General features: G+C 43.5%; 1 protein-coding gene across 1 annotated transcript in view; it reads left to right on the top strand.

Annotated features, from left to right (window-relative positions):
- The window catches only part of PKD1L1 (polycystin 1 like 1, transient receptor potential channel interacting), a gene marked incomplete at both ends in the record, with an annotated part of 131,859 nt that overhangs the window by 81,540 nt on the left and 25,636 nt on the right, over nt 1-24,683 (top strand). Inside the window, 14 exons of the mRNA XM_080920204.1 lie at nt 327-519; nt 1,525-1,608; nt 7,553-7,760; nt 10,095-10,201; nt 13,023-13,239; nt 15,724-15,897; nt 17,273-17,392; nt 17,479-17,548; nt 18,096-18,139; nt 19,023-19,179; nt 20,364-20,499; nt 21,570-21,654; nt 22,074-22,250; nt 23,802-23,920. Of these exons, the coding sequence (XP_080776330.1) occupies nt 327-519; nt 1,525-1,608; nt 7,553-7,760; nt 10,095-10,201; nt 13,023-13,239; nt 15,724-15,897; nt 17,273-17,392; nt 17,479-17,548; nt 18,096-18,139; nt 19,023-19,179; nt 20,364-20,499; nt 21,570-21,654; nt 22,074-22,250; nt 23,802-23,920 (1,891 nt within the window). The remainder of the gene's footprint in view (nt 1-326; nt 520-1,524; nt 1,609-7,552; nt 7,761-10,094; nt 10,202-13,022; nt 13,240-15,723; nt 15,898-17,272; nt 17,393-17,478; nt 17,549-18,095; nt 18,140-19,022; nt 19,180-20,363; nt 20,500-21,569; nt 21,655-22,073; nt 22,251-23,801; nt 23,921-24,683) is intronic.

The following is a 24,683-nucleotide window of genomic DNA, read 5'->3' as shown; positions in this document are numbered from 1 at the left end:
GGCTTGAATGGTAGCTACAGAGGAGCTGAACCGTCTCTGTCCACACCAGAGAGGAATGGCCCTTTTGTTGGGATGTTATGAAAGACTTAGAACATGGTGGCACTGGAAACACTTTTTCTCCTAGGCACTCTGTCTCTCACAAATGAAAGTCTGGGTGTGTTTAATTCATTGGAAATTCCCCCAAATCAATAAATGGCCATAATATGACAAGCCTTTCAGTCCTTCCCTCTTTGTCTCTCTGTCCCTAGCTGCCCTTCCACTTGCACTAGAGATAAAGTATGCCTCTTGCAAAGTTCATATGATTATTGATAGCTTTTTCTTTCTAGGAGCCAATGTGGGATATTTATCCCTATTAGATGCTGATTATGACAGAAAACCTCTAAACAAATACCTTGCTGGGGCTGTAAACTATACAGTGCATTTCCAGTGGATCCAATGTGTGTTTTGGGACAAGACAGTGTGGCGATCTGAAGGTCCCTATCCACAGCCAGGAACTTCTCCTGAAAAAGTCAACTGCAGGTAGGGGTACACTACTGCTGTGGGGAAGCCCTGGGAATTCTGACAACTGACTCCCCTTTCTTCTGCATCTGTGCCAGTCACTAGGGTCTCCCATGAGCAATGTCCTCTCACGAGAGCTGAGCCATCTTGATAGATGCTAGCCTAGCAGAATGTGCCTGCTACACCTGTCTGCAAGTCCACCTTGTGGCTCCCAAGGAAATATGCTGGTGTCTGCTGGGCCCCCGGCCTGAGCCACCTGTAATTGCTGGCATGTTACAAGTAGTCGGTGCCCACTAAGAAATGTGTCGGCAAAGGAGTGGCACATGTACTTACCAGACTTATGTCTAGATTCTTTATTTCAATCCATTGGTCTCCATGTTTTGCTTGTGTGTGTGAGTGCTTGCATGGGTGTGTAAAAACACCATATTGTTTTTATTACTATGGCTTTGTGGTATCCCTTTACAATGATGAGGTGCAAGTTACTGATAATGTTTTAGCAGTCTTCGCTGTTAAATTATACATGAAAACAGTCCCGTGTTCTCTACTACATAGTACTCTTTCACCTCCAAGAGCCAGGGTCACAAAGGAAGAACATGTAGAAACTATCTTCATGGTGATAAAGGGGAGGCAACTTTATGTTCTAAAAAATAGTATTTACTGTAGTTATCATGATAGGCTTGGCAATGATGGGATATCTGTAAGACCAGGACAGGTGCTTAAGCAAAAGTCAGACCACATGAGGCTCTAAACTGACTCTCATGTAAGAATGTGCAGTAGTTAGTCTGCCTATAGGACATAGTGTACCCGGATGCCTGACTTTTGAGGACAGTCTCCATGGGAAGTGATTCCTAGTACCAGGCTTGAGGCTCTGTGGTACATCAGATAATTACAAATGAAGACATGGCAAACTGGCCTCCATCATAAGAGTGGAAAAGTGGCACTTCTTTTTATCCACCTTCTCACTGTCCCATCCCACGCATCTCTACCCACCCGATGTTTCTATTCTCTTGTGCTTTCCCCTTCTAGCTACCATCGCCTTGCACCTTCCTCTGTCCTAAGAAGACAGCTGAATGCCACTTTTCACGTGGGCAGCATTTCTGAGTTTCAGAGGTGAGTGCCATTCTCTAAAGGAAAACGTCATTCTGTGTGTTCTGGTGACCACTTAAGAGACGCCCATGCTCTGCTGACTTTCTACTTAACACTTACGTAACATGTTTTTTCTGGAGCACGGATACTAGGACTGCTGGTCATGCATGCTATCTTACTGTTTATATGTTACAGCCAGGAAGAGCCTTAGGAAAACCAGGAAGCCAGTGTCTTTCTTACTTTTAAGCTTAGCTATAGTTGAGTATAGACTGAGACAATTATTGCCAATTTAAATTAATATCTGCAGCAATAAAGAGTGACCCTCAGTTTGCTTACGTTCGGTTTACTCATACTATCTTAGCCTCATTTTCAATAAAAAAACCTCTACCCTAGTTAAAATGATAATTTTAGTAGCCAGGGGGCAGAGAGATCTCTGCCGAGTGTGTACGGAAAGCATGCCCCTGCCCTGCCTGACCCAGGGACCAGGAACCCAGCATTGGGACCTCTGTTCCCACCTGGTGGCTTTGGGTCACAGAACAGGGCCCAGACCATCCGCCACCTAAACCAGCGGAGATCCAGGGACACAGGCCAGGTACAAGGGAAAGGCAAGAACATATCACTGACAACAAGATGGCAAGAGGAAAGCAAAAGAGCATATCCCAGGGAAACCAAGACAACCTGGCAACACTAGATCCCAGCTCTCCCATCACAGAATGTAAAACACTCCAGAAAAAGAAGACTCAGACATGAAATCCTGCCTCAAGATGATAATGGAGATCCTTAAACAAGTACAGGAGGAAAAGAATAAAGAATTAGAAGCTTTTAAAGAAGAAACAAGAAAAACACTCAAAAAATTCAAAGAACTAGAAGAAAACAGAACCAAAGAAATGAAGGAATGGAAAAAGGAATTTAAAACAGAAATGGACACAATAAAGGAAACACTAAAAGAGACAACCCAAGAAGTAGAAATCCTAAAAAAAAAAATCAGGAGTCACAGATGCAAGCATTTCCAACAGACTACAAGAGATGGAAGAGAGAATCTCGGGAGCCAAAGACAACATTGAAAACATAGGCAAAACAGTCAGAGAAGATGCAAAAACGAAAAAGCTTCTAACCCAAAATGTCCAGGAGATCCAGGATACAAGGAGAAGACTAAACCTAAGGATAATAGGAATAGAAGAGGGAGAAGAATATCAACTAAGAGGCACAGTAAATATATTCAACAAAATTGTAGAAGAAAACTTCCCTACCCTTAAGAATGAGATGACCACGAGCATAAAAGAAGCCTTCAGAACTCCAAATAGGTTGGACCAGAAAAGAAATTCCTCCCGACACATAATAGTCAAAACACCAAGTACCCAGAGCAAAGAAAGAATACTAAAAGCAGTAAGGGGAAAAGGTCAGGTAACATACAAAGGCAGACCAATCAGAATCGCACCCGATTTCTCAACAGAGACTATGAAAGCTAGAAGAGCCTGGACAGACATCATGCAGACCCTAAGAGAGCACAAGTGCCAGTCCAAGCTGCTATACCCAGCAAAACTATCAATCATCATAGATGGAGAGATGAAGATATTTCAAGACAAATCAAAATTTACACAATATCTGACCACAAACCCAGCACTACAATAAATTATAGGTGGAAAACCCAATACAATGAGGGGAACTACATCCTAGTAAAAACAAGAAAACTCCTAAGCAAGAAAACCAAAAGAAGAAAGAGACACAGACACAACTCAACCTACAAAAGCAATAATAGCAGGAAACAGAAACCACTATTCCTTGATATCTATTAACATAAATGGACTCAACTCCCCAATGAAAAGACATAGGCTATCAGACTGGATGCATAAACAAAATCCAGCATTTTGCTGCATACAGGAAACTCATCTCAGAGACAAAGACAGACACTATCTCAGAGTAAAAGGTTAGAAAAAAACTTCCAAGCAAACAGCCCCAAGAAGCAAGCTGGAGTGGCTATTCTAATATTGAATAAAGTAAATTTCCAAACAAAAGTTATCAAAAAAGATAAGGAAGGACACTTTTTACTCATTACCAGAGAAATCTGTCAGGAGGAACCCTCAATCCTTAACATATATGCTCCAAATACAAAAGCACCCACATTCATAAAAGAAACCCTACTAAAGCTCAAAAAATATACTTTACCCCACACAATAATAGTGGGAGACTTTAATACCCCACTCTCACCAATAGACAGATCATGGAAACAGAAACTGAACAAGGACACTGTAAAACTAGCAGAGACTATGAACCAACTAGAATTAATAGATTTCTACAGAACATATCATCCTAAAGTAAAAGAATACACCTTCTTCCAGCACCCCATCGCACCTTCTCGAAAACTGACCACATAATTGGACACAGAATGAGCCTCAATAGATATAAGAAGATTGAAATACTCCCATGCATCCTCTCAGACCACCATGGTCTAAGGCTAGTCTTTAACAACAACAAAGACAACAAAAAGCCCACATACACATGGAAACTAAACAATGCTCTGTTAAAGGATAGCAGGGTCAAAGAAGAAATAAAGAAAAAAATTAAGGATTTTCTAGAATTCAATGAAAACGAAAACACAACATACCCAAACCTATGGGATGCAATGAAAGCAGTACTGAGAGAAAAACTCATAGCTCTGAGCGCTTCCAAAAAGAAACTGAACAGAGCATACATTAGCAACTTGACAGCACAGCTGAAAACACTAGAACAAAAGGAAACAGAACACCCAAGAGGAGTAGACAGCAAGAAATAATCAAACTTAGGGCAGAAATAGACCAAATAGAAACAAAAAGAATCATCGAAAGAATCAACAAAACCAAAGCTGGTTCTTTGAGAAAATCAACAAGATTGATAAACCCCTAGCGAGACTAACTAGAGGGCAAAGAGAGAGTATCCAAACTAACAAAATCAGAAAGGAAAGGGGAGACATAACAACTGAAACTGAGGAAATTCAGGAAATCATTAAATCCATCCTTAACAACAAGAAAACATCTGCAGGAATCACTATCCCTGACCTCAAGCTATATTACAAGGCAATTGTGCTGAAAACTGCATGGTACTGGTACAGAAATAGGCACGTGGATCAATGGAATAGAATAGAAGATCTAGAAATGAGCCCTCACATATATGGTCACCTGATTTTTGACAAAGGAGCTGTAAACATTCAATGGAAAAAGGACAGCCTATTTAACAAATAGTGTTGGTCCAACTGGCACTCAGCATGCAGAAGAATGAAAATAGACCCTTTCTTATCTCCTTGTACAAAGCTCAAGTGTAAGTGGATCAAAGATCTCCACATTAAACCAGATACACTGAAACTATTAGATGAGAAAGTACGGAAAACCTTAGAACACATAGGCACAGGAGAAAATTTTCTGAACAAAACGCCATTGGCTCAAGCTCTAAGGTCAAAGATTAACAGATGGGACTTAATGAGATTGCAAAGTTTCTGTAAGGCTAAGGACATTGTCAGCAAAACAAAACGGCAGCCAACAGAATGGGAAAAGATCTTTACCAACTCCACATCAGATAGAGGCCTAATATCCAAGGTATACAAAGAACTCAAAAAGCTAGACACCAGAGAATCAAACAACCCTATTTAAAAATATAAGGTACAGAGCTAAACAAAACGTTCTCAGTTGAGGAATATGGAATGGCTGTGAAACATCTAAGGAAGTGCTCAACATGCTTAGCCATCATGGAAATGCAAATCAAAACAACCCTGAGATTCTACCTCACACCAGTCAGATTGGCCAAGATCCAAAACAGGTGACAGCAGATGCTGGCGAGGTTGTGGAGAAAGAGGAACACTTCTCCACGGATAGTGGGGTTGTAAACTGATACAACCACTCTGGAAATCAGTCTGGCGATTCCTCAGAAAATTGGACATAGTACTACCTGAAGATCCAGCTATTCCACTTCTGGGCATATACCCCAGAGACACTCCAATATACAACAAAGATATATGCATCACAATGTTCATTGCAGCTCTATTTATAATAGCCAGAAGCTGGAAAGAACCCAGATGTTCTTTAGTAGATGAATGGATACAAAAATTGTGATACATTTACACAATGGAGTACTACTCAGCTATCAGAAACAATGACTTAACCAAATTCTTAAGAAAATGGATGCATCTAGAGAATATCATCCTGAGTTAGATAACCCAGTCACAAAAGAACAGACATAATATGCAGTCACTGATAGTGGGATGCTAACCCCAAAGGCTTGGACTGCCCCAGAAACAACTCATAAACTGTGTGAAGTTCAAGAAAAAAAAAAAAAAAACAAAGAAAATGATAATTTTAAATGTTACCATGTGTTCTTAATTGCCGTTTTATACAAACAACTATATTTAAAGTATGGAAAATAAGTGCATTGAGGGAAAGCCATTTTGGAAATTTTTTGCACTTACATTGGTAGAATATGAAATATGGTACTTGTGCATGGTACTTAGATTAGTTAGAAGACCTAATATATAATATCTTAGGTAGGGTTTCTATTTTTGTAAAGGAATACCATAACTATGCAACAATCATAAAAAGTATTTAATTTGGGCTAGCTTACAGTTCAGAGGTTTGGTCCATTGTCATTGTGGCAAGAAACATGGAGTACATAATGCTTAAGAGGTAGCCGAGAGTTCCACATCTTGACCCACCGGTAGCAGAGAGAGCAGCATTGGGCCTGGCTTGGCATTTGAAGCCTCAAAGTCCATCACCAGTGACACACTTCCTCCCAACAAGGCTACACCTCCTAATAATGCTATTTCTTATGAGCCAATGGGAGCCATATTCCTTCAAACTACCACAGGTAGCTAGTAAATCATTAATTCCTAACAAAGGATGCTACGCCAGAGCAGATTTTTCAGCCAGCCAATTCTCAGGGCTTAGAGTACAGTAGTGCCGGTCCTGGTTTCTGCAACACCAGTGCTATTTGTGAGCAAATGATGAGTGTGACATTTGTCTACCACAGACAGAAAGGAGAACCCAAAGTCACCCAAAGCACTGGTGACATCTGGGAGGTTCCAGGAAGTAACCAGAGGATAAAAAATGTGGGCCAGAACCAGGAGGCTCTGAGTTCATGATGTGTGCTTGAAAGCAAGTGTGAACTGATTCTGCTCTAGAAGAAGAAAGAAGAATTCTGGGGATCAAGAGCACATCCTAGTTCTTAGGCAGAGTCCGAGTAATGAGGCAGGAGACCAGGAAGGCAGTATTCCCACACAGCATAACCCCTCCGAGATTTGTCAAGTACAGATAAAGCCCAAGTCCTGGAGATGCTAAGGTTCTGGCTGTAGGAACTTTAAATGGGTGACTCTCTGTAGGTCTACAGAGAGGAGGGGGCTGAATGCTTGCTCTCTCAGGAAGACTTGGTGCATCGGTAGCAGGGACCAGGTGAGTGTAAGTTGCAGGTAGAGAGCAAGCGGCCTCCCTCATGGGATCATGGCTGTGTAGAAGAGGTACATTGGAACATCTGAGCTTCTGTCTTGCTCTGCTAGGAGGCAGCAGCAACAGAACCAAAATGAGACATCAATATTATGAAGCATGCCTCACATAGGGACATTCTTCTTTCTTTTCTTCTCCTCTTCCATGTTTTTTCATTCATACTAAGGATTAAACCCAGAGCCCAGCATACGACTACCAATGAGTCATATACTCTGTCCTGCCATTTTTTTTCTATTTCGAAGTCTAAGTTTATTGGACCTGGCAGGGTGCAGCTTTACATCACACCAGCTAGATCATCACAGGTCCCTTGTGGCTTCAGTGTAGGTTGTGGGGTATCTGACATTTGTCATGGGCAACTCTGTGTTTTCACTCAACCGGTGTGAGGTGCTTGGAAAATATGTCCATGATGACCAACGAGAGCTTGTGAACTTTTGAAGCGCTAATGTGTCTTCCTGAATGCCAGTTCCTGTGAGGAATTCCCTTAATTTCTCTTCCTTTGTTTACAGTCACCCACACAACTTGCTTCCCAGTATTTTCACTGTGTTGTTTTTGGTTCTTTATGGATTTTTGGTGAGTAAAAGCAGATGTGTAAATCATCATGAGAAAAAGAATCCTGGGTATATTTTTCTGGAAGAAGTTACACCACCTGGCCACCATCTGTATGCAGTCGTCATTGACACCGGCTTCCGGTCACCAGCCAGATTTACCTCAAAGGTAACGTAAGCTCCTAGCAAAAACTTTAGTGAGGTCTCAGGGTGTGGATGACCTAATAGTATGACTTCACAATGAGATGACATAATCCCCTGCCTTCCTGCATATTTGTATGGGCAAAAGGCAGAGCCCTTGCCTCCTTCCCCCAGGATTCTCATTCCCCTTTCTCCCTTCCTATGAAAATGAGCATCAGAGATGATTTTCTTCTGGTGGGTCTCTGAGATTCTGAGAATTGTGCTGTATTTCTCTGAGTTAACACTGAATGCATGGCCCACCAGAGAAGAATCTATCAAGAAAGGGATATGAAGTTCCTAGACTAGCTTTTGAGCTAAGTGGGAATGGGGCTAGATTGGGAGTTTGGGGTTAAGGGCAAAGTTCCCTAGAGAAGCAAATAAACAATGATGTGGCAGGAGGAGAAGAAAAGGAAATGATAGGAAAGAGGAAGACAACGAAAGACCAGCCTAGCAGCCCAGGGAAGCATCCAGGCCAAGGTGGGCTATAGAAGATAGGTCTGCAGGGGCATGTGCTAGCAATGTGCCCCGACAAATGCACCAGGAAGTCTGCATGCATGCTTGACACATACTCTATTTTTCTTCAAAAAAAAAAAAATGTCTGCTTTATGGAAACCATAGGACCAGAGGCAGGGGAGTATGGCCTCACCTAGAAGCCATAAGATATATCTATGTGCTTTTGATATGCTTATATAAAAACAATGTAAAATAATTAGGCCCAATGAGATGGACAAGCCTGTTAGATTCATAATTGGGGTGGGTGAACACACCACTCATCTACGGTGACTTTCATTATACATAAGTGAAAGTAAGATCTTCCTCATCACAAAACATTGAGAGCCTGAAGGTGAGTTCACCTAACACATATAGGATCAACAGGGAAAGAATTTGCTCAATATTTATAAAAGAACTAAGTAAATAGGTATCTTTATACAATGTCTAACACAACTAATTTTCCCTTGTAATAAATCTTTAGGACTGATGATAATGTGAATTGATCTATTCATATATCCATATTACTTGTTTTATTGGAGTTTCTTTTGCAAGGACTATAATTGTTCCCAGACATTTTTCAGAACAGCTTCTCTGGTCTCTTGAAACACACATGAGTCATTTTGGGGCTATGCAGGGGAAATAGGGGTTTTGGTTTTGTTTTGCTTAACTATTTGTCTGTTTGTAGATGCAGGAGCCCACAATATAACCCCAGCTAGCCTAGAACATCCTCTATGGACCAGGCTGGCCTCAAACTCAGAGACACTCCTGCCTCTTCTTCCCAAGTCCTGGGGTAAAGGCATGTCAACATACCCAGCCACAACACTATCTGTTTTACTGTAAACACACACACACACACACACACACACACACACAACAACAACAACAACAACAACAACAAACCTAAGACATAAAGAGATTAAAGCCAATGAAGTCAACTATAATTTCAGAAAAATGTCTAGCAGAATAGGAATTACTGATTGTAAAGTTCATGTGGAAGAGAACACTAGTGCCCAGGAAAATAATAAGCCTAACAACCTAAAAGAGAACAGGGTTGACTTTTCCAGACATCCAGGCATGAGCCATCACAGTGTATTATCTTATGGGGTTGGCTAGTAGACTTATGGGACAGCTAGACACCTTAGAAATGACCCAAATATGTGCCTAGGTCTTATAAACCAGAGAGAATATTCAACAAAATATCTCAGAGCAATCACAGACTTTGCAAAAGAAAGTAATTTTAAATCTTTAATTGACATTATATACAGGCACAAAAAAAATAATTCCAGAAGTCTAACAACAGACAAATAATTTTATAAAAAATTCAGTAACTACTCAGAGAAGATTACTTTGGAGTGGGATTTCAAAGACAAGATAGTGATACTTTCTTAGTAAAAGGTTAAAATTATACCACACCAAAGCTGAAGATTCCTGTGTGACAGATGCCAGGGAGAGTAGTAAACACAATCCTAGAGTTCTCCCTATGGACATCAGTACCCAACCCACCAGCCCTGACCCCACTCTGGTATCCTGCAGGCCTTTCCCAGTATCCTACCAACATGCCCAGGGTATAAGATGGTGCCCTCCATGGAGTCCTACCCTGATGAGGAATCCCACAGGGGGTCTTACTTTTCCAAAAAAAAAAAAAGCTTGTAAAAACTGTCTAATCAAGGAGACTCTGCAATGAAGGATGTCAGCCTGGGCCTGTGAAGGCTCTGTAAGCCATGCAGGCCCCACAGCTGGAATCTACCAGTTCTGAGCTGAAGTGAGGCCAGGCAATACCTCATAGCCTCTGTGACACATCCTTGGCTCTCATATCTGCTTCTGTCTTAAGGTTTTCATTGTTCTATGTGGTGAAAATGGATGCTCAGAAACCAAAGAACTCTGCTGTCCAGAGAAGCCCTTGTTTGGAAGGAATTCCAGGCACACCTTCATCCTGAGGTATTGATAAGTACTGCAACCATGTGTCTGGGAAAAGGTGCTGGTCAGAAATGGAGTATCACAAAGACACTGAGCCGATAACATTGGATTTCTAAACACCATCCTAAGATAAAGTTTGCTATAGATCTCAACAGGTGGTTTTCAGATGACATACAATCAAAAACCGAGATATAAGTCAGATACAGAATCATAGTCTTTCAAGATAGATAAAAGCGTGCTTTATTTAATAAACAAAATTGATAGACTAGATGTTACGGCTGTCTTATACTTTATAAATTGTAAAACTGCAACAGTTATTTTCATCTTATAGTTGGAAAACAATGTTTTAACTGGACAAAAAGGAGGAAATGTAGATTATCCTGAAGCTGTAAGTATTTTAATGTTAATTCCACTGCCCTAAGAAGGGCTGCCTACTCATATGACTCCAAATAAACCTTCCCATTTTAATTAGTAAAATAAAGGAAAGCCAGTGACTGGGCTGGGCGAGGGAAGTAGGGAGGGCTGAGATGTCGGAGGAGCTCAGAGGAGGTCAAGTGAATAAGAGGGAAGATCGTGGCAACATGGAGCTTCCCAAGGACCAGCCAGTCCCAGGTAGGATTGATTGGTGTTATAAAGCTATGAACATTAAGGATTTTACAGATCTAATATCTCATATAGAAGGGCAGTTTGTATCTTTGTCTATTTGATGCAATCTTGTTGTGCAGAGGGTTTGCAGATTGAGAGTTGAATATATAAACCTGTATGAAAAGCTAAAAAAAAAAGATAAAGCTTGCTGATGAAACATAGAAATCACTGGCTCACATACATTTCTAAGAAGATACTGTTTTTGCTTTTGTCTTTTTAAGGTAAGGTCTCACTATTGGGATTCTGTAAACCCCACCCCTCAGTTACCTAGCAACAGCCAGGTATACCCCACTCCTCAGTTACCTGGCAATAGTTCCACCCCAGTGACCTGACACTATAAAAGGGGCTGCTTGCCCCCTCCTCCCTCCCTCTCTCTCTCTTTCTTTCTCTCTCTCTCTTTCTCTCTCTCTCTCTTCTTTCTCTCTCTCCTCTCTCCCCCCTCTCTTCTCTCTCTCTATCTCTCCTCTCTCTCTCTATCTCTCTTCTCTCTCCTATCTCTCCTCTCTCTATATCTCTATCTCTATCTCTCCCCCCCCTGTCTCTCCTCTCTTCTCTCTCTCTCCTCTCTCTCTCCCCCCTCTCTCTCTCTCTCCTCTCTCTCTCTCTCATCTCTCTCTCTATCTCTCCCCCCTCTCTCTCCTCTCTTCTCTCTCTCCTCTCTCTCTTCCCCCCTCTCTCCTCTCTCTCTCCCCCCTCTCTCTCTCCTCTCTCTCTCTCTCTCTATCTCTCCTCTCTCTCCTCTCTCTCTCTATCTCTCCTCTCTCTCTATCTTTATCTCTCCCCCTCTCTCTCTCCTCTCTTCTCTCTCTCTCTCTCTCTCTCTCTCTCTCTCCTCTTCTCTCTCCCTTACCTCTCCTCTTCCCTTTACTTTTCCTCCTCTCCTTCCACCTTCCATGGCCAGCCTCTACTCCTCTACTCCTCTATTTCTCTCTTCTCTCTCTTTCTGCCTCTACTACCCTCTTATCTCCCCTATGACCTGAATAAACTCTGTTCTATACTATATCCTGGTGTGGCTGAATCCTCAGGAGGAAGGGATTCCCAACATGGATCCCCAGAGGCATCCCCTCACCTCCAGGCCTCACTGCACCTCCACAGGCCATATCCTCCCCCCCGCCTCACCCCCCCACCCCCGGACACACTCTTTTCATTCTTTTCCTAGCATTGGTGCCGAAACCCAGGACATCATCTTTTAACAACACTCACTATTCAGCCATGACAGGTCTGAAATTCACTATATAGTCCAGTCTGTCCTTGAACTTGCAACTATCTTCTTGCCTCTGCCATCTGGGGGTTGGAATTACAAGCATGTCTAATGTATGAAATATTTCTACTCTTTGGCATTAGAACAGCATGGTTTGTAAGCATGAGGGTGAGAATAAAGGTAAGGGGAAAGAGTTGGAGGCTTACTAAGCTTCTTTATTAGAATAAATGGTTTTTTTTTAATGTCACAAAACCTGATCAAACTTATTAGTGCCACCACCCAAAATTAGGATGGGCAACAGTGTATGGCATCACAAAAATAAAGAGTCATGGGGAGAGAGATGATTTATCAAGGTAGAAGTGTAAATATCTGACATTCTTAGAAAACATGAAACTACTGAAGCCATTTTTCCTTGTAAAAACTTTCTATTTACTATAATTCATTTATAATGTTTATTGGTTTTGGAACAAGTTTTTACAAAGACAGTAACAGTTAACTTCAGACTAATCCCCATCAAACACGGACAGATGAAGAGCTGAGATTTGAAGTTATAGCCATTCCCTTTCCCAGAGATGTGTTCTAGGCTACACGGTCGATCCCAGAATGAAAGAAGAGCACCGAACCCTGGACCCATTTGATTGTTGTTTGACCTCCAAACCTGAGATTAAAATATGAGTTATTAATGAGGTGAAGCACAAAATTATCTGCCAGTAAAAATAAAGTAGATTCACTCTAACAACACAGTGCAATGAAACTTCAAAATTTAGGAAGTGTTTATTTTTAGATATTTTTGTTGGTATTTTTCATTTGTGTTTGATAACTAAAATCATGGTAAGTAAAGTGATGATGAAGGGGACATTAGAGTCGATCCTGTGTGCCCCTACCAGTCACAGGGCTAATCAGGACTCACTGTTCCTAAGGGCCATGTCAGAGCTGTTGAGATTTTTATAGGTGCTGAATACACATGGCTGATAAGACATTTCTGTATGTCACTAGCACTCCTAACCAACTGGGTCCACTCCAGAAGATCCGCCTCTGGCACGACAGTAGTGGACCTTCGCCAAGCTGGTTCATCAGCCATGTGATAGTGAAGGAGCTGTACTCAGGACAAGCCTGGTTCTTCTCTGCTCAGTGCTGGCTGTCTGTGAGCAAATGGGGTGGCAGTGTATTACGAGAGTTCTTCTGCCTGAGCCATGGTCTCAGTTTCTGGCAGGTAGGCTCCATGCAGGTGACCCGTGATATATTCTTTGGTGCCCACTTCTGCTTCTCTTTCTAAAGTTGCGATTTGAACTTTCCTAACATAAAGAAAATGGTTGAGATACCCATGTCATTTAACTTCTGAAGAGAATGTGAACAGAGGTCTATTCACCCAGATAGGAACTGATAGCACATCAAAGAAATGATCCCATCCAAGCCTATCTTGGTTAGTCAGTTGGTTTGTGGATTACTTACAAGGATTCAGTTGACTCCATAGAAGCTACATCACTAGGAAAGCCCACCCCAGAATGGTTGGCAACCCACTAACACAGCATCCCTGAAGCTCTGCCCTATTTGCAGGCAGCAACCAGCCTCTACATAGCAACTGTTTACTGTTTTCCTAACCTTGTAGAGGATGTGTGTGAATCTCTTGTTTTGGGAGTTCCCTGTGTCTTAGCACTACCCTTCTCCTCCAGGAGGGGACATTTCAGTTTGAAGGAGATAGCTGCAAAGTGTTACTCCTCTGGTGATGCTTGCATCAGCTAAACAGCCGGTGTGCATTAAAGCCTTTGCCAGTTAGCAGTATTTACCATAATTCAGTTCTTCTTTTATGTGCATCAATAATAAATTTCTAGAACTTCTGGCTGCTGGTTATCTGCAGGATCCAAGAGGTCCCAAATTAAGGACTTGTTGCTAACTGGTATACCATAACCAATTCCACTGTCACAGAATGTAGACATGTCATGACTACAATGTCAGATGGTAGATAATTCCCAATAAGTGACAAAAATGGTCTCACATACTACATATGAATTTTTGTTTCCTGGATGTTCCCATTTATTCCCTGTTGATGGGCATTGGCTCATTTGCAAACATTTATACTTTATGTTCAATGTTTTAGAATAAATCTCTGCCTGAATTTTGTTTTAGATAACTTAAAGGCCCACTGTGCACAGCTATTTGCTGAAGCTACCTGTTACACAACCACAGTTTTCCTTCATTTATTTATTGAAACAAAATGTCACAAGAGACACTTCTTTGAGACTTGTGTTTCTGAAGATTTCTTTTTTTAATTGTTATAATATTGTGTGTGTGTGTGTGTGTGTGTGTGTGTGTGTGTGTGTGACAGTCCACATGTAAAAGATAGAGAACAACTTACATTAATTGGATTGGACTCAAGTCAAGTCAGCAAGCTTGTCAGCAAGCACTTTTACCTTCTGAGCCATCTTGTCTACCTGACTTTTCCTGAGCATGGGGTCTTGTTCCTTCCATTGTCATTGGAGTGAGGAGTACCTGGTGTTGTCAATTTAACATAAAGCATGGTTAAATATGAATGGACTTGAATTTGAAACAATAATTTCCAAATAGCCATGGAACATAGAAAAAATTAGCACCATAAACTAGAAGCCTGGTTTAACTATAACATCCCCTGGATAACAATATCCATGGTTGTTTCTCTAGCTATTGTGCTTGAGAACCTTAGGTGAGAAATATAATTAGACTGACGTAGTCATCTGTGAGCATATATGGGTGGGTCCCAGGAATCAATGGTCACATGGGAATTTATATGCAAAAGATATATCCTCTGCCAATTAAACCTGTTTTGTTGGTGTGTGTTGGTTATTTTGATTATGTTTGTAATATCATCATTACAAATTATGTCTGTTTCTGTTACATAATTACAAGTTCTGTCCATAAATACTCTTTCCTAGAATGCTTAATACCAAATATTATTTAAGTTGAATGGAAATTTTTATTTTTTATTGGATATTTTATTTATTTACATTTCAAATGTTATCCCCTTTCCCAGTTTCCTCTCTGGAAACCCCCTATTCTATCCTTTCCCTGCTTTTATGAGGGTGTTCCCTCAGCAACCTCTCCCACTTCTTTGCTCTGGCATTTTTCTACACAAAGCCCACAACCAAGAACCTCTCCTCCCATTCCATGGAATTTTTTTAAATCCAGTGAAATTATCCAAGATATTATGACATGCTAGGGAGTAGATCTTGTAAGACTACTGAGTAGAAGGCAGGTCAGTCCCAGGTCTCAGTGCACCCAGAGCTGGTGCCCTGATAAAATATGACTGTGTTTTTGTGGAAAGTGCTGAGCATGGGAATATTTAGAAAGTCCTTTGGAAGCAGAAAGGAAAGAGTTGGTAGGGGGCCAAGACAGGAGGTCTCTGTGAGCCAGCAGGAGAGAAGCAGAGAGCTAGTTGATACTAAAGCTTCAGAAGCATCCAGAGAAGGCTGAACTGGGTCAGAGTCCAGGTGGTAAATGTGTGGCCCTGTGAGATACTGCTGAAGAGGTGGTGGGTAGGGAGAAAGGAGGCAGAACAAGTTACCACGAGCATCTACCTGCACCCACCCAGCAGCCAGGAAGTGTCCAGCTTTCAGATGAAAGAGAAAAGCCAAGAAATGACATTGACTCATTCTACAAGTCAGGACTTCGCTCAGCTCACACATGTGTGTATCTAAGGAAACATCTGTGGTTTCTGTTTCAGCTTTTCTATTCAAAGTTCACGGAGTACCTGGAGGATTTCCACATCTGGCTCTCGATGTACAGTCAGCCCCCATCCAGCAGTTACCCACGCACACAGCGCCTTTCTGTGTCCTTCTGCCTGCTGTGTGGCTACTCATGCCTCACTGCCCTGTTTACTATGGGAGGCCATGAACAGGTGGGAGGCAGCAATTTCCCAGCAATAGCTTCCTAATCGTGGGTGTGCAGTTTATTCTTTTAACAAGCAGAACCCAGAGCTCCTGGACAAGGGCTTAAACTGGGGGAACAATCTAGCAGTGTGCAGAGTGGTGATACACAGGCAGCAGGAAGACAGTGAGACTAGGCCTGGCTTGAGCAGCTGAGACCCCAGAACCCACCCCTAGTGACACACTTACTCCAACTCCACACCTACTCCAACAAGGCCACACCTCCATTTACTATGGGGCCATTTTTATTCAAACTACTACAGATGCTAAAACCGGGATTTCACTGAAGCCTTTCTGTGTCTGTGGTCTGGTCACAGTTGGATCCAATGAATAGCTGGATCCTGATTTCCATGCTCCAACAGGTAACATGGCTGGGATCAGAGTTGAAAGGGTCAGTGAGTCCTCAACAGACTTATTGCTTCCCAGTGAGAATTCGCACCCTGGGTGCCACACAACATGGCAGTCAGGGTAAGGAGAAACAAGCTAATCTTTTTAAAGATCCATTTACTATTTTTATTATGTATGCATGTGTTACAAGGAGGGTAAGAGTGTGAACTTATGAATGCAGGTACCCTTAGAGTCCTGAGGAGGGGTCAGACCACTTGTGGCTGGAGTAACAGGTTATTTCATGTGCTGCCTGACGTGAGTGTTAAAAAATGAACTAGGATCCTCTGCAAGAGTAATATGTGTTCTTAATCACTGAGCCATCTCTCCAACCCAAGGTTGCTTCCTTCGATACATTCATGATCATTCTTGGGGCCAGCCCCCAGGTTCGAATGGTCCTCCAGACAGCTGGACAATACAGTGACAGTAGCTATATCAAGCTTAAGTCCTGTCATCGGTCCTAGGACAACAGGGTATAGTGAACTCTTTATGTGGTAGCAGATACCCACTTAAATACACAGAGTTTTAAAGTATAATAATATGCTGGTGGAGCTTATAACAAACGATCAATGGTGAAGAAATGTCACCAAGTGATAAGTGGGGACCTGCTATGCTCTCTGGGGAGTTTGACTTCCCTGGAGGCCTCCGGTGGTTTGATCCAGGATGGCATCTCCTCTTCTGCTGGGGGCATACTGAAACCTCTTGGCACCTCCCTTCAGGATTGTTGTCAGAACTTAGTCAACTGAGAGCAGATCTTGTGGGTGTTTGGCAAGCATCTGTTTGGCTCGCAAGATGTGTTTAGGGGGGAAAGCACATTTTGTCTTGCTCAACCCCTATAGCGGAGGCAAGGCTTCTGGGAGAAAGGGCTTTAGCTAAACAGGAGTCATACTCGTATTGAACACATTTGGAAGTCTGTGCGTTGGGCCCAAAAGACATAACTGCCGTGTATTTGAACCATTGCAGCGCCCCCTGGATGTGGGTCCCACGGCTAACACTCTGGAATCCTTCAGTCTGGCTCTGCTGTGCACCCTCCTGGCCTGCCCAGCTGCACAGCTCCTGTCACTGCTCTTTAGGTGCAGCAAGGTACAGCAGCTGTGTGGCCCTGGGCTCCTGAGATCCCCCTCCGTGTGAGATGCCCCTATCAACTCTGTTCTGTCTTTGCTTCCCAGGAAGCCAGAGGGCATCTATGGGCTTCACCACAGTGGCCTCTAAGAAGCGTGAAGACGGAAGTGCCTCAAGGTATGGCAAACTAAAAATAGAAGCTACGCTGGCTCCTCAGCTAGTCTCTTAAGTAGGCAGTATGTCCTGTGATTTCTGTTTATCTTGTTCATTAAAAATAAACATCACCAGATATAGTTAAAATCAGTTTTTTTTTTCTTGGAACATCATCCCTTGTAGACAATAATCTTGTAGCCACCATTTCCAAAATAATATGAGTGGTAGCCAGTCAGCCTATGGCCAGAAAGCACAGCTGTGTGAGGAGCAAACCCCTTCTCCCAGATCCTATTCTTCACTTACCTTTTGCAAACCTATATGGCCACATGCATCACTCTCTCCTCTTATAGCTCTTTTAATTTTTCAGCTACACAATTTTCTCTGGCTCTGTGGCTTCTGGTGAGTAGCTCTGGGTGGTTGAAGGCTAGTCCAGGCCTATATCAGGATGAAGACATCTCAGCTCTGCCTAGTATCTCAGAGACACCCTGATATGGACAAGAGAGAAACATCTCCTGTAGTACCACAGCTATTCCTAGTTCAGAGTCTTACGTTTGTTTTTTTCTCCCATTAGGCCCTGATCCCAGTGGGAGACCAGACTCGAGGCAGCCCTCCCCTGTAAGTAGCATGACATACAGTTGCAAATTCTATAGCATAATTCTATAGCATAGTCAATGTTTCAATGCTGTAAAGAGACACCATGACCAAGGCAGCTCTTATAAAGGAAAACATTTAATTGGAGTTGGTTTACAGGTCAGAGGTTTAGTCCATTGTTGTTATGGCGGGAAACATGGCAGCTTGCAGGCAGACATGATGCTGGAGGAGAATCTGAGAGTACTACGTGTGGATTCGCAGGCAGCAGGAAGACAGTGAGACACACTAGGGCTGGCTTGAGGAGCTGAGACCCCAGAGCTCACCCCTAGTGACACACTTACTCCAACACCACCACATCTACTCCAACAAGGCCACACCTCCTGATAGTAGCATTTACTATGGGCCTATGGAGCCATTTTCCTTCAAACTACTACAGCTGGTAAAACTTGGATTTCACTGATGTCTTCCTTTGACTGTAGCCTGGCCATCGTTAGATCCGGTGAATAGCTGGATCCTGATTCCCATGCTCCAGGCAGTGGTTTACTCTCCTCCATAGCTCACAGCACCTGTTGCTAGGCAGGGCACACTCAGGCCCTCTAGCCCTCACCCTCCAACCTTTCTTCCTCCAGTGGGCTTTGTAATCTAACAGTTTGACTGCCTGAAGCTGCCTGGAGGCTACCAGCATTGGCCCCATGGTAGGAGGATGGAATTAAAGGTTAGGAACAAGGGAGCTGGGCCAGAAGCAGAAATTGGCATCCTTGAAAAGCTATCTGAGGCCTGTGCTTGACCAGGCCCCCATCTGACCAGGACTGTCCTCACAGTTGGCTACAATGGGCCCTAGTATTTCAAACACAGCAGAAAAATTGGCATTGACCTGGCCTAAATTATAACCCTGTCATAATTTCAGTATCCCATATCAGACCTTCTCCCCGGGACTGACCAAGCTTTGAGGATGACAGCCAGCAGCAGTGGTATGGTCTGTTCACCGTTTTCACTGGAGGCCTGCAGGGATAAACATTTTGCTCTGAGAGAGAAGAACCACTACTCTCCTCCCAGTTCACAAGGTGACATCACCCTTTGGCCATACTGAGCAGTCCCTGTTCCTGCTGACAAATCAGTAGTCTGTGCTCATCTGGAGAGGCAGCACAAGCAGAATGTACTTGATTCAAATGACACTAACCATTCTGGTCTCCCCTAAAATCCAGGCATGGGTATGGACCTAGGCCTATCTAAAATCATAGCATTTGGCTTCAGTCCAATTCTGGTGAGTTTTGTTTACAAGCTTGATACAATCCTTTTTCAGAGGCACGGTGAGACCCTACACTTTAAATATTCCGAAATTTAAAGCTCCATTCCTTTCTATGCAAAACAGAATGTTAACTTCAGCTTCAAATTATGGCAGATGACCACTGAGCTGGAAGCGGGGGTGGGGGGGTCATAGGGAAGGCCATTCCATAGAGTCAGGAGTGAGTTCCGCTGAAACCCAGGTCCTAGGAAATGATGTCATCTGCTCTGATCATTGGGATTGAAGGGCCTGATGATCCTGGCTTAGTAAGAATGTCAGAGTATTACTTCAGGTCTCTGAGGCCACATACTATGTGGATAAAGAATCAACAGAGGCTTTGGGCAGAAGGTAGGCACTGCTCTATAGACAGTGTTCACCAAGTAGCCAACTGTGCCTGGTCTACAGTACACACTAGGGGAGAAGAAAAAGGTCATGTCTATGTGTAAATGAGCACTCAGTAGACATGATTATAGCAGCAGCACCAGTCCTGGCAGGGTGTCCAAAGCTTCCTATCTATATGTGCTGGACAGAGAGATGGGCTTGGAAGCCAGAACACAGAGATGACAAGTTCACTGTAGAATATGTAGAGAAAGTACATAGAGCTCAGATGACCCAGCTATATCAGCCAACTCCACATTGCTCGTTGCCCATTGCTACCTCTGCTCTTCAGACAAAGTCAACTTCAACGATTATTATCAAGAGGAGCTTCCTCTGTGCCCACCTGTTCTGTTTAGATTTTATCCAGTTGAACGAGGCCCACCCACATGGGGAGGGCTATCTGCTCAGTCCACTGGTTCAAAGTTTATTGTCTGCTCTGGATCTTCATTACAGATACACCTCAGATTATGTGTGACCATATATCTGGTACCCTGTGGACCAACCAAGGTGACAAGCCCCCATCATATTGTGGTTGGGAATGAAAAGATCTGCTAACCTGCCATTCTCCATCTTTCTCTTCCTTAGCTCCCAGCAGTGGTTTTAAAGAACTTGGGCCCCAGCAGTCAAGGGTCTGTCTGCTATGGTCAAGCTCTGTGGCCTGGGCCATCTCTGGCTCAGCTTCCCTGGCCTGTGGCTTGGGGACAGGATTCCTAGGCTACAGGTGAGTATTGAGGTTTTTAGGTATCGTCAGGTGATTGATAGATGTCTAGGGTCAATGAAGAGACTAATGCAGGGGGTGGGGATGGGAACAGGGCGGGGTAAAGGGATAACATCTCAAATGCAAATACAGAGTATCTAATTTTAAAAAAGAGAGAGAAAATAAAAAGAGACTAATGCATTTTAGGGGAACTCATTCAGTTAGCAACATTACTTTTTTTTTTCTTTTACTCCATCCCTTCTGAAGGTGAATTAATCATATACAAATCCAAAATGGTCACTTGGCCTTCAACCGAATTTCTATGTAGACAGAGTCCTGGGTACAAAACCAAAAGCATGGGGGAAGCACTAAAATGGGGGTCTTCTGACTCTAAGGTTTTATCAGAGAAAAATCCCTGGCCAAACTCAACCATTTGTTGCTTGGTGTTGTTTGAAGAAAGAAAGGAAAAAACAAAAACATATAACATTGGGCTTGGCTATGACACATATGTCACAAATCCTAACCAGTCCTTCCTCTTCATCCCTCTTCATCTGGCTCCTGTGTTTGGGCCACACTGAAGACTGGAGGGCCACGCCCTTGTGGCTCTGGAGAAGCCCACACCCATGAAGAGGGTAGCCACCCAAGGCCCTTTCTTCCTGACAACATCCCTTCTCCCAACTGCATTGCTGGTCACTGTGTGAGGACAGGACAGGCACCAGAAGTTTCTTCACACCTCAGTTTACTTATCTGTAAAAGATGGACAACTGGGCATTTTTAATCCAGAGTCATGGGGATGAAATGCAAAGTTGATACAACAACCACCTACATTTCCCAGCTCCTTGTCTGTAATCTCTCCTGTCTTTACTTCAGGCTCTCTTACTCTTGGTCATGGGCAGTTTGGGGGAGGTTGGTGTCCCCTCAACAGGGACGGACTCTGCTTTGATGTGCAGACAGACCTGGCACCCATCCCACAGCCCCTCCTCAAGCACCCTGCCATGTCTCCCAACAGTGAAGGCATCATTGTCTCTGTGTATAGCTGGCTTCTTGGGTAGCTTACTCCCGTGAAGGTGCTGATAGACCCCTCTCCCGGGCAGGTTTGTGCCGGCGCAGTGTATGTGGTGGCTACACCTGCTGCTTCTCTCTCTGGTCTGCTGTGCATTCGTCACCCAGCCACTCATGGTAAGAAACTACACTGTGGTTGGTGGAGGTGCCTTCATCAACATGGGACGGGGGGAGGGGGGGGCTTTGCTTTTGGTGGTTTGGTCTTCTCTTTAGAGTTTGACTTAGATGTGATAAGAAAATCTTAGAACCCGGGCTAAGAAGCTCCATTTTAACCTGGTATCCGGAATCCTTATTTTTAAAAATCCCAAAAGAGGTGAACCACTTTGTTTCTATTTTCAGTTTATGAATCTGCTCCCTAGAGGCCCCAAGTAAGTGTCTTGGTGAAGGCCACACCTGGTGACTAGGTACTGGGGATTTCAGGGTAGTGGCTCCTAGAATCTATTTTGAAGTGAGATAAAGTCAGTTGGCAGTGCAAGACCAGGAAGATGGCTCTGTGGGAGGGGCACAGACACTGACGGTGGGCACCTCTCTTCCAGATCTGTTTAGCAGCACTGACCTTTGCTTGGAAACGGAAACATGACCACGAGTTTTTTACTGAGTCTTTACGAGATGCGACCAAGGGTCTAGATTTGGAATTGGAAGAACGTTCCAGAACCCACATTCCTCTTTCTCCTATCTCCTATAGTCCTGACAGTGCTGAGGAGGCTGAAAGGGTGAGCAGGAAAGGGGTCATTCAGAACTGCTGCTTCCACCATGAAGATGAGAAGTCAGACCTTAGTTCAAATTTGGCTGTGCTTTTGGAGCCCCACTCTGTGTGTGTGTCGTGCATGGTATGTGTGCGTGTGATTTGTGGTGTTTGTGTGTGTGTGAATTTTTTATGCTTCTTTTCTTATATTTACTCCAATCCTAGTAAAATCAGAGCCACGAGGAAATGAGTACACTTTAAAGCTTACAGGTTAGTGCCTGGAGAGATGGCTCAGCCGTCAAGAGAAATGGCTAGTTTTCCAGAGGACTCCGGTTTAATTCCCAACATCCACAAGGCATCTCACAACCATCTATAACACAAGTTCCAGGAGAATCTGACACACTCATCCAGATAAGCACATGGGAAGAACATCACTGCACATAAAAGAAATACATAAATAAATAGGAGTCATTAAAATTTTTTTTATTGCTTTTAAAAAAGGGGAAAAAGAGACTCTAGAGGCTAATGAAAAATATAATTTCTGGCCACAGTTTCAGAGGACTTTTACATCATTTGCTTTTCAATGCCTTCATATGCACAGCCTCCCCTTCTCCTCACTTCTGTACAGACATTAGCAGACTTCACATCCCAACTGTAAGCCCACCACTTCCTGCCGTTTCGACTCCAACCTTTAATACCAATTCTGGACACACCCACAGGCTTCCTTCTTCCAAGGCCCTCTTCCTGTGTCAGCAGGGGCACCTGGTCCAACCCTGAGGCCATCAGCATGGTTCTAATCCCCTTTGAGGAACTCAGTCCTCATCAGTCTTGACTCTCCGACCCTGGGTCTGTAATTGCCTTAAAGTCCTGATGAGTCTCCCATGCACTCAGCCACAGTGTACAGTCCTCAGCACATAAGGATATCTGAGCCACAAGCCCAGCCCCCAAGGTTCTTTACACCATTTGCTCTATATTTCTTAGAAACCCAGCAGCTCTAGGAGGGACTGAGGAGCCCAGGGGCTGCTCCCTGAATGTGCCTAGAATGGCTAAGCAGATGAGTGAGAAGTGAATGGGTGACTATTTCCCATGGGTTTACCTCTTAGCTACTGTTAGTCCTGCCCACGAACGAACACGAGTAGCTACAACATGGAAACAATAGTGCTTTTATTACACAAGGTAAACAAAGATCATTCATGCTAAAACAAACTGCTTTAAAATCAGTTTTCCAGTCTTTGAAGGTCTCTAACAGGAACTACTATGCAAATGCCAAGGGCAATTACTCCTGTGACTGGGCAGCAGTGAACATGCCTCTGCTGTGAAGCGATGCTCTCTACAGGCCCAGATGCAACCCTTGCCAAAGGAGCTGGCCTGGGACATGAGCAGAGTTTTCAAGTGGGTCTACTTCATCTTGCATCGCCTCCCCAACAACACAGTGTGTGTCAGGGGCACAAAGTCCCTCTTTGTCCCCTGAATGCATTGCAGAAAGCAATGATGACAGCTCTTGGGTTGGCAGGGACTCCAAAAGCCTCTCGTTCTCCAATGATAACCCCAGTATCATGGTGCTCCCTTTCTCTCACAGGTCTTAGCTGCCCGACAACGAGAACGCCACCTGCGCTGGGCTCAGACACCATCCAGAGCCAAGTTCAGAGTGACCAGGGAAAGACTGAGGAGAGAGAGCCTCATGCAGGCAGCCCTGAGGTAGATTTGGCCAGAATACAATGGGCTTCCCCTGGCCCTGCCTTCTTTTAAGAGGGAATGATAGGAGATTCTACCCTTGGGAAAATCCTCTCCCAGATCTCAACCCTTGCGAGACATCACTGGACAGAGACACTGCACTGAAGGAAGGAAACTGTTCTGTCATCTGGCTGCAATCCATGGCCCAGAGCTCTGAGCTCAGCTCCCTAAGCCATGCAGACTCGCATGTTTCAGACTGTGCCCAGCACCAGACCTGGCATTCTGCTCCTCCAGCTGGATACACAGGGCTATGAAAATCTAAGAGCAAATACTGTACCTCTCCATTCATTGAGCCCAGGGACCAATATTTAAAAATAAGTCAACAGTACAATTTACACAGACATGTTCTGGAGATCAACACAAAGTCCATGTCAAATTTTTAGATAAAGCATCAAAGTTAGTAACTATGATAATGAGGCAAACCTTTTCAAATTCAACTTTGGTCATGCTTCTTTCTGTCAGTGGTACCCATTCCCCTGACAGATATTAATAGTGGTCCTTTGGGGAACCTTCTGCAAGGACTAATCAATGTATGTCTTCCAGATCTGAATTCTAGATTCCAGACTTTTGAATCTATCAAGAATCTAGAAGCTCCAGATGTTTTCCCAGAAATGATGCTGTTAAAGTATGGAGTATCACCTCTAGTTTATCATCTCTCATAAAGATCCTTCCTCAGACTCCTTCCTCATCACCCACATGCACTCAACTCCTTTAAGTAAAGAATAGG

Source organism: Micromys minutus (assembly GCF_963924665.1).
Source record: "Micromys minutus genome assembly, chromosome: 1".
NCBI lineage: Eukaryota > Metazoa > Chordata > Mammalia > Rodentia > Muridae > Micromys > Micromys minutus.
The sequence above is the reverse complement of the archived record's forward strand: the minus strand, read 5'-3'. Positions and strand labels throughout refer to the sequence as shown.